The 10,112-nt window shown below is 34.4% G+C and overlaps 2 protein-coding genes across 2 annotated transcripts; one reads left to right on the forward strand and one right to left on the reverse strand.

Moving 5' to 3' along the window:
* Positions 1–3,457: 3,457 nt before the first annotated feature.
* LOC132064317 (deoxyuridine 5'-triphosphate nucleotidohydrolase) lies at positions 3,458–4,942 on the forward strand. Its single transcript, XM_059457262.1, has 3 exons — positions 3,458–3,639; positions 3,712–3,803; positions 4,471–4,942. The coding sequence occupies exons 1-3, from the start codon at positions 3,458–3,460 to the stop codon at positions 4,713–4,715; spliced, it is 519 nt and encodes a 172-aa protein (XP_059313245.1). The 3' UTR covers positions 4,716–4,942.
* A 1,527-nt stretch (positions 4,943–6,469) lies between these two features.
* LOC132064318 (probable protein phosphatase 2C 34) lies at positions 6,470–9,790 on the reverse strand. Its single transcript, XM_059457263.1, has 6 exons — positions 9,540–9,790; positions 8,434–8,720; positions 8,006–8,314; positions 7,381–7,498; positions 6,973–7,196; positions 6,470–6,712 (listed from the first exon to the last, which is right to left on the reverse strand). Exons 2-6 carry the CDS (start codon positions 8,683–8,685, stop codon positions 6,500–6,502), a joined length of 1,116 nt encoding a protein of 371 aa, XP_059313246.1. The 5' UTR covers positions 8,686–8,720; positions 9,540–9,790; the 3' UTR covers positions 6,470–6,499.
* Between the last annotated feature and the right edge of the window lie 322 nt (positions 9,791–10,112).

The following is a 10,112-nucleotide window of genomic DNA, read 5'->3' on the forward strand; positions in this document are numbered from 1 at the left end:
AACCGCCTTTTTCTCCCATTTTTCGACTCAATTCTGATTGGTATTCGTAATTCTCTGCTTGTATGTGTGATTTTTCCGTGTTTAACTCTGTTCTTTAATGTCCTTTATGTGTGTTGCATGCTCTGTGTTTACATGTTTATTCAGTGGAGCTCGGTTTAATGTGCAGTAGTCTAAATGGTATTTCTTGTTGTTTAGATTTCCACTTAGATAAAAACGGAAATCCAGTGTTTTTCGGTTAAAACATGATTAGGCTAAATGTTGATAAGGGAGAAATTGATTAAAACATTTTTTTATTACGTGATCAAACAATACTTTGTTTTGATAGTATAAGTGGTGTTGGAACAGACTCATATCATCAAACTGTGGAGGTAAAGAATGTGTGTTCCGAGAATTTCTGTTATCGCCAAAAAATGCGACTTATGTGCTTAGGTAGTTTGAGTCCTCTCTCTTTATTCAAACATGAGTAATCATACACCTAATTTGAAATGGAGGATTGTTTTGATTCAATCTGTTTAGCGTACGTCTGTTCGGAAATGTGTATGCCCATCAAATTGAATATGAATGTTGTTTTACTCTTTTAAGTTGAAGCCATAAGTTTGCGATTGTTGAATATGAATTTGTGTCAAGGATCTACTGTTCTGTTCATGTGGGATAAATGGGAAATAGTTGTTTGTGCTATGGTCCTCCTTATCCCCTTTCCGCTTAAGTTGTTCGTGTTATACGTACTTGATATATAAGAATGGGTCCGAACTTCGATATTCCAAACTTTACTTGATCATCTATAAGACCATGCTAGTGTATAAGTGTTGAACATATGTATGGTGTCTTTCTGTTTTGGAGTGGGATTTTCCCTGGGTAAATCGATCCGTTCTTCCTACCTTATAGCCTAAACATATTCTCAGATGTGCTCAATGATGAATTGTGTTTAAGCCTGCCTTGTTCCCTAGTTATGGTTTGATTCAAAATCTTATTCTCTTTGTTCTGTTGAGAAGCTAACGTGATACAATACCTTGCTTAAAGATTGTTTAAGTTAGCTTCCATAGAGACCGATAGGAGCTATCGCAATTTTGTTACTTGATTGTTACTTTTTACCTTTAAACTTAAGACCATATTGACTCTCAAATTCCCCGTCAATTTACGTATTACAATTGTTACTTGTGCCTTGCCTCGCTAATGACCCCCAAACTAATTAATTAATCCCCCCGTTTTAGTAAAAACTACTGGTTTGTTTGAATTTGCCTCATCCGTGTTTAGCTTTATTTTATGGGTTATATACTAATCCAAGCTTCTTTTCTTTTCTTTTGCATGACCACCGTACACCTCGGGCTCTTTTCCGTATTTGGTGTTGGGCTAAAAGCCCAACGCAATCTTCTCGTGCCCGACTTTGTCCGTAGCCGAACAAAAATAGAAATCGGGGTCTAAGCCCAATAAACGTGAACAAAGACAGTCCTCAATGGGTCGAGCCCATTTCAATTATTTTACTCTCCTATCTTTTTATTTATTTTGCGCATTTAATTTGAAATTACATGACTAACGCTTTATTTGTTTTATTTGCTTAGATTAGGCGAGCCTTAGCGGAATTAGCGGGTTTGATTCTAGCAAAATGGGTAGGAAGAAACAATAATTAATTCCTTAGTTTAAATCTTCTTCTTCCATATTAATTTATTTATAATGTCTATAATATTTATCTATATTAAAGCCATTGATTTTCAAGGACGAAGCCATAAGCACATATTTTGAATTAAGATCATGTTTTCATTCTTCCGTATTAGCAATTTCAAAACATCACTAACACGCAAATATAAATTCAAGTATATTTTATGAATACATTTTCCAATCATGCACGTTTTAGTCTAAATAACGCTAAATAAGAGTGATAAAAAATAGAAAGAAATTCATGGCCTTTTTATCATATTTAAGAATATAAGTCTAAGCATTTCTACTTCATCATATTCATATAATATCATTTTTTATGTAAAGATCACATTTGTCAAGTCACCTTTTAAAGGCTATTATTCATGGGCAAATTATCCTATTTTCTACAAATCTCATTTTTTAACATTACTATATTTTTCATTTAAGGCCTTAGCAATATCTTTAAATCTCATTTAATATTTAGAATCTTCTTTTACGCAAATTATTATGTTGTCCAACAGGCGTTATTTTAAGCAACATTATTATACCTTCATTTAAAACCTTGACTATATTTACAAGTATTATCTTAAATAGCATATTTTCTTTTAAACTCTAGTAATATTTACGAAACTATTTTCTTTTCTATAATATTTACACTTGGCCTAATTAAATTTGAGTCCGGTCGGATTAACCATTATTACTGGAATTTAGAGGATGCCTAATACCTTCCCTCTAGATTAGTAGAACCCTTACCTAGAATTTTGGTTTCGTAGATTTTAAATCAACTTCAGATAATTACTTTAATTAACCTTAGGTGTCCTAATTCACCATAAATAATTAGGTGGCGACTCCTTTACTTTAAAATAACCCCGGAATTACCCGGATGTTGTAAACTATTTTTTGGCTTCTGTTAAAATAGGGTATAACACACATAAAACCCAAATCATGTTTTCTCTTTTTTTCATTTTACAGTACATTCAAATAACTAAATATTCTTTGCAAAAACTACAATTAATCACAATTCCATTTTCAACTACAACTTAAAAAATCCAAATAAAGTGAAAAAATATTTGGTTTTCATGGCCAAACACCTACTAAATGACTTGAGCATACCAGTTTTTAGAAAAAGTGAACTTATTAGGGCTCGTTTGGTACAAGGGATAAGGATAAATAATTCCAAAATTATATTTGAGATGAATTTATCCCACGTTTGATTGGGATAAAATGGTGGCATAACTAATAGCGAGATTAGTTATTCTAGGATTGTAGTATTATTTTATCCCTATGGAAAGATGGAATAACTAATCCCACTATAACTTATCCCGAAATAACTTATTTCCAACCAAATGACTCCTTAGGGGTCGTTTGGTAGAAGGTATAAGCTGGGATATCCCAGCACTAATTTTTGTACCATGTTTGGTAGAAGGTATAAATTTATACTACGATAAATTTATACCTTGTACCAAACATGGTACAAAAATTAGTGCTGGAATATCCCAACTTATACCTTCTTATTCCACTTATACTGGGATTATTTTATACCATTTTTTAGGTGGTATAAAATAATCCCAATAGATGGGATAAATTAGTCCCGAAATAATTTTGACTACCTACCAAACGACCCCTTGGAGTTTAAGGAGCCTCCTACATGTGTTTTCTTTTTAGGTACTAAGGTGAACCGAATGGGAACTCTACATCCCCATTTCCCAATAGAAAACAAGGCGGGAATATTTGGCGCCATTTCATTTTTGTCAAAATCCCCCCTAAATAAACCTCTCTTCAGACCCTACCATTCTCAGGAACTCCTTTGCAACTTTCAAAAATGGCAGAAACGCAGATCAACTCTCCTGAAATCAAAGAGCCTTCTCCTAAGATTCAAAAACTAGACCACACCCAACACGGCAATACCCCTGAAATCCCCTTTTTTCGAGTCAAAAAGCTCTCTGAAAACGCTGTTTTGCCTTCCAGAGGTTCCCCTCTTTCTGCTGGTTATGATCTATCCAGGTTTGTTTGCAGTGATTTTATTAAATCTATGTTGGAATTTTTCTCTAAATTGTTTGTTTTATTGGTGTATAGTGCTGCAGAGACTAAAGTGCCTGCAAGAGGCAAGGCTCTAGTACCCACAGATCTCACTATTGCTCTTCCTCAAGGAACCTATGCTCGTATTGGTAATTTCTTTTATACCTTTTCAGAATTGTTTTTCCGCATTTTTGAAAATTATTCGTTCTAGATGTGTTTGGGACCACGGTAGCCGTTTTTTCCAGTTTTCTTAGTGAAGTTATTTTTCAGTTTTTGAGAGAAATAATATTATCTTATCATTAAAATGAAAAAAGCAGGGGTGGATCAACCATTACGATATTGTGTTTCTTTGAACCTAGTACTTTCGATGTGGATCATAAGTTTCACATGTAAAAATTCAACAATATTGCAACAAATATAGTAGTAAATTATGAACCCATAATAAATGAGAAATCTAGTAAGCAGGATCAAGCAGAATTCTTTTTTCTCAAGAATTTAGTTCAGGAGACTAAGTAGAGTGTCTCTTTATTCCATGATTCATAAAAATGTAATGGGTTCATTAGAAAAATCTTAAAAATTGAATCCATTGAATTTAAATCAGAGATCTGCCTTTGGAATGAAGCTTTATTGTTACACTTTTTGTATGATTTATCATATTTACCTATGTCTATGCCCAATCAAAATTTGACAATTGATTTTATTAGAAAATGATTAAAAATGAGTTTTCAAGGTAAAACATTTTCTGCAGTAAGCATCCATAGAACCCTCAAAGAGCTGGTTTCTCAGGACTGATTTTTTTTGTCGGTTTTTCTATAGCGCCTCGATCTGGTCTGGCATGGAAGCATTCTATAGATGTTGGAGCTGGTGTTATAGATGCTGATTACAGAGGGCCGGTTGGAGTTGTTTTGTTCAACCATTCTGATGTTGATTTTGAAGTCAAGGCTGGTGACAGGATAGCTCAGCTTATTATTCAGAAAATTGTGACACCAGAAGTTGAGGAGGTTGATGATCTTGATGCAACTGTGAGGGGATCTGGTGGCTTTGGATCCACTGGAGTATAAAAATTTGACCTTAACTTGAAACATTGCGGTATTATAATAGTATTAGTATCTTGTTTTAGATTTAGTAGGTTTTGGCTGTTATCCGGATTATGTCTAGTACTAAAACCCTGGTAGTTGGGTTAGTGATCAAGCAGTGGGAGATTTTGGAATTGTATTTTGGATCAAATGTATATCTCACTGATCTTTAATTGCCTCAGTGCATTCTTTATGACTGGCCAGGTTCAACTTGTGTATGTTGTTCTATTTTAAGTACTCAGTTGGTGTTTGGTCATACATTCTGACTATTTGTACTTTATTTGGAATTTATGAAGTTGGAGTTGGAAAACAGGTTTGGAGCACTTCTCCAAATTTGAAATCCAACTCCAAGTTGGATTTGAAAATTTTAAAACAGAACACTGATTTTCGATTGAAGCAAAAAAATTATTCTAGAAAAAAGTGAATGATTCTCATGGATAAACAGGTCCTTAATGGGTATATAATTGTCAGTTCGGATCAAACAACATGCAAGGAGCATTATGTTTCTATCTGTTACAACTTTAGCTTCTTAGCTAAGTCTCAGTTTCTGAAATCTCAAACTTGAATAAACAAATACTATCCCTCTCGCAGTTGTTTGAAATGGCTGCTTGGGCTGCACAAATTATAGGTGGCCTTAATTTCCTTGTTGACAAGGTGCGGCAAAATTGCCTTTGTTTTCTTATTTTCTTGGGCAATGACTTTTCAGCCACACGTGCATTTAACTCTTTGTTTAGTCCGGTCCTAGGTTAGGGTGGCTTCCCCAGTATTTCTAGTGCAGGAAATTTAGCACTTCTCCTCCAATTGCAGCTAGTCTTCATTTAATGTATGCTTTGAACTTTAGCTTCATCATTCAAGTTGCCTAGCTCTATCATTGTTGCACCACTTGGAAGTTGGAAGTATTCTTTAATGGAGAAATATTGTTGTTGGAAGTATTTTTCAAGTTTCTTTCCAGTAACTCGGAGTTCTTAAAAAAAGAAATGCGTTGCCTATCATCAAATTTCACTAAAGAAACTACTTGGTAAAACTTCGAAAGACCAATTAGGAAAGCCTAGCAACGTAAGACAATACAAGCAAGAGAAATGACAGGGCAATGATCGAGTGATGTATCTTGACCAATGATTCTGTTTACTATATGGAACAAGGGGTCTGATACATATGACCATGGCCTTTTAGGATAAAGCTTTATGCTTACAATGTTACTCTTCATTAATAATGCTCACATGACACTCTGCCATTTTTCATGCTTTTGTTACTAACCATGTGCAATAGGAGTGGAATGCATCCTCTACAATGATATCTGAATTAATGTAGTTACACACTCAATCAGGTGCGTTAATTGTCAACAACCATTAGATTGATTTTTCCCAAACTTCAGGTGGTGGGAACTTCACTTAATTAAAGAGCACCTAAATCTTAGGATAATGTCTTTTGTAACATGCAAACCTCTTGGAGGAAGAAAGGTCCAAAGGCAAGTGAGAATTTCACTCAAGAGCGCCTAAATCTAAGGTTTTATACATGTTCCAACATGCAAGCATGTGGACGAGTTCTTGGTGGCATTCGCGGCTTAGCCTTGCAACGTGCACTACTATGAAGAAAAGTATCAACCAGATCACAACTTGTTCGATCCAATAAAATGACTTTGCCGTATCTACACTAATACCAATCGAGACCATTTCATGATTAAAATATGAAAAACTAAACCAACCAAAGGCAGGCAGGGAGAATATGAGAGAGAGAGCGAGATAGAAACTTCCCTTTTCTATCAAATGTTATTTTGGTGTAGTTACAGGGTAAATATGCTGACAGAAATGATTGGAATGAAAGAAGAGTACAATTGCTGAAATATCATCTACTGCTATCCCCCTCCTCTTGCGTTTCCAACCACGAACAGCACATTGAACCAGGCGCTTGGCCGCTTTTGCCCTATCTGGAGTTGCGGATACAATTTCTACAGCCTCTTGGTTGGAAACAACATCCCACACCTGCATAAATAAAAAATACACTTAGTTGTCATCAAAGAATATATACTTAAGAAGATAACTCAAAACCTAGGTTCGTTTATTGTGGTCAACAGCTTCTGTTGAACTGATGAATCTTTATCAGGTCATGCTTATCATTTTGACCTACCTACTTTTGTTCTATGTGCCTAAATAAGAAATATGGTACTATTAGAGATGAAGACGTGATTGTCCAACATAGACTAATTCTATAATTGGGAACAACCTAGAAGGCCAAAACATACCCCATCCGTTGCCAGCACAACAAATTGGTCTTTAGTTGTGATATGCCTCTGAGTCACATCAGGAACTGAAATTAGACCAAAATCTTTCACGCAATAGTCCCCGAAGGCTCTAGACATCGCCAATCCGGGGGATTCTTCATCGGGCAACCATAATCGGTGCACCCCAGATTCATCATCTAAGCAAAATACTCTACCATTACACTGCTCTATTCTCTCAGTTTCCTCTGCAAGAGAAAGAAAAAGAAACATCAAACTAAAATACCATATATATATATATATATATATATATACATTCTCTTAATTAGAGCAACATGTACAATGGGGATTCATATAACCAACTTGTTGTACACATATATGCTGTTTTGTGTCCAGTATAGAGAGGAAGATGAAGGTATATAGATTACTCACGAGGTAGATTAGGCTTGAAATCAACAGTGAGCTGAACTGGTACTAAGTTGCCATCATCACAAGTGGTAGCCAATACAGCACGTGAGTCGCCAACATTTGCTATAAAAATAACCTCACCCTGCAATACAACAAACACTAAGATGATTAAGCAAATTTTCTTGATCAGGGAACTATGCAGTAAGTTCATTTTGCTGCAGAGACATAAAACAAAATGAAGTTTAAAATAAAATCCTTGTGTCATACATTAGGGTCGAGGCCAGAGATGAGATGGTCAATTTCCTAGATGTTCATTGACAGAAGCTAAAAAGAAGACAAAGTTTTTCAAAAAAGCTGTCTCTTAGAAAGCAGTTTCATTTCTCAGGCTTCAACCATAGATTCTCCACAATTTACTATTTGCAGGGTCAACATGCTAAACACTTTTTCTAAGTAGTAAAAACATCATTTCATTTACCATTTCCACATTCAAAAACAAAATGGAAGAAAAAAGAGAACTGTCACAATAGCCTTTATAACAGTAAAAATTCAACAATTCAGCACATTTTTCTTACATTGAGTTTCACTTATAATCTGTTTAACAATTTAGCAGGAGGAACACTCCAAAGAGAAAAAGAAAGAAAGAATTTACCTGTCTGACTATTGTCAAAGCAGTGGTTCCACTGTAAAATGCATCAATTTTAGGATGATTTTCCAGCTCCTGATCTACAGCTGCACATGTCTTCAGGAATGAGTCCTTCCATATGTTAAATCTTTGAAGCTTTTTATCAGAATCTAAATCCAAATCTGGATCACTTGAAGCCTCAGCAAGACTCTCCTGCCAATTGCAAAGCAACGATGACACCATCGATTCTCTAACCTTCTTTGACACAAAATGACCCCAAGGTCCATGCCCATCAAATATACCACAAAATATCATATCTTCTTGGCATCCAAATTCCTGCAAATACCAAAACTTACTGTTACTATAAATTCATTGAAACCACAATGAAAAGATCCAAAGACTAGTATACATAGACCAAATTAATAATCATAAAAAGGGTGATGATGGAAATATACCTCCCAAACAATGAAGCAATCTTGATTAACTCCTTTTTCACCTCTTCTGGAGAATAATGAAGCAAAATTCTTAGAGCCATCAACGTTTACAGTCCCTGGGGACCTTAATATCAAGTCATTTTTCTTGGCTTCTTTAGCCATAGCTTCAACAGCCTCTCTAGCATTGTACTTCCCATTATCAGAGCTATTCCTTCTTTTCTTCAACGAAAAAGACCTTGCTAATCCATTAAACATGGAAGAAAAATGCCCCATTTCCTGCCTTCTTTAATTTAGCTACCTAAATACCCCTGCAGCAGAAAGGTAAAATAGTCTTGAGCTTTATAGGCACAACAACCCCCAAAATATGCATATCACTATTTAGTAAAAAACTGAATAATACACACACACAACATGACATGAATCAAGTAATTAGATATACTTGGCTGAGGTAAAAAGGGATGTGATCTGAGTTAGAAAGTTAAGAATCTACAGGTTTTAAAATACAGAAATATCCAAAAATGACAAATCAGGAGAAGGATTAAACAACCTTTTTAACTATGCAAAGAAAGCGGAATATACGAACTCCAACTTGGAATTCCAACAACAGAAAAATGTCAGAAGAATGAACAGACACCCATCAATCCATTAACTCTAAAGAATTTCCCCCCATGGTATTTTTAGCATAAACAGACAAAGACAACTTCTTTACAGTTAAAAAGTTTGTCCCTTTTTTTACCATTTTCTCAATTAACAAAAACAAGTTGATTGGCTGAGAACATAAATAACAAAAAACCCAAATAGCTTTTGAATAGAATTTACGATTCTTGAAAGTTCAAAACTTTGCTATAGTACATCTCTTTTTCTTCATTTTCTTGAAACAAAGCAAACAAAAAAAAAAAAAAAAAAAAACTTGACTAGTGTTTTATAGGTAAAACAATCCCCAAATAACTTTTGAACAGATTTTACGATTATTGAAAGTTGAAAACTTGACTACTACATCTCTTTTTCTTCATTTTCTTCGTAAACAAAGCAAAAAAGAAAAAAGAAAAAAAAAAAAACAACTTGATTAACCAAATAACACCCTTTTGTTATGTAACATGACTAAAAGTAAGGACCATGTGAACCACCTTTTATTTTACTTCCGGTTGAATATATGGTCGGAGATTTATTGACGGGTCTGAAAATCAAGAAAATGATTGCCGGAAAGTGAAGAAATTCTGATGAGGTGAACTGAGAAATATAATGGAGAGAAAAGAAGAAGAGAATCCATTAAAAGATTACGTTGGTTATAGATCCTTTAAAAGGTAAGAAAAGAGAAGACAAGAGAGTTTGGTTTATGTGTACAGTGACATACATAGAGCGTACGTTAAACATGTGGTGTGCAACTTCCTGTGTACCAGTATTACTGTCTTAAAATAAGGTGAATACTAAACATCTATATTGACCTTGATTTCGTCAAGATATTTTTGTAAAATAAGTAGGCGTTTGGATATGCGATTTCATCTCTCATTTTATCTCATGAGATGAAATTTTAAATCATTCAAAAAGATATGATTTGAAATTTAAAATCATAATTTCAAAAAATATAAATATAAAATTTGACTCATACGTTTATATTTTGTAAAAATAGATCCATAAGTTGGTAGATATATTTACTAATCACGTTTAAAAATCATAAGTTGGTAGATATATTGTTCGTA

This window comes from Lycium ferocissimum, chromosome 7 (genome assembly GCF_029784015.1).
Source record: "Lycium ferocissimum isolate CSIRO_LF1 chromosome 7, AGI_CSIRO_Lferr_CH_V1, whole genome shotgun sequence".
Lineage (NCBI taxonomy): Eukaryota > Viridiplantae > Streptophyta > Magnoliopsida > Solanales > Solanaceae > Lycium > Lycium ferocissimum.

Coding starts and splice junctions, on each gene's coding strand:
- LOC132064317 (XM_059457262.1), top strand. CDS start 3,458: ATGGCAGAAACGCAGATCAACTCTCCTGAAATCAAAGAGCCTTCTCCT. Junction 3,640..3,711: donor GCTGGTTATGATCTATCCAG/GTTTGTTTGCAG, acceptor ATTGGTGTATAG/TGCTGCAGAGACTAAAGTGC. Junction 3,804..4,470: donor AGGAACCTATGCTCGTATTG/GTAATTTCTTTT, acceptor GTTTTTCTATAG/CGCCTCGATCTGGTCTGGCA.
- LOC132064318 (XM_059457263.1), bottom strand. CDS start 8,685: ATGGGGCATTTTTCTTCCATGTTTAATGGATTAGCAAGGTCTTTTTCG. Junction 8,315..8,433: donor ATTGCTTCATTGTTTGGGAG/GTATATTTCCAT, acceptor TGGTATTTGCAG/GAATTTGGATGCCAAGAAGA. Junction 7,197..7,380: donor TTTCAAGCCTAATCTACCTC/GTGAGTAATCTA, acceptor TTTCTCTTGCAG/AGGAAACTGAGAGAATAGAG.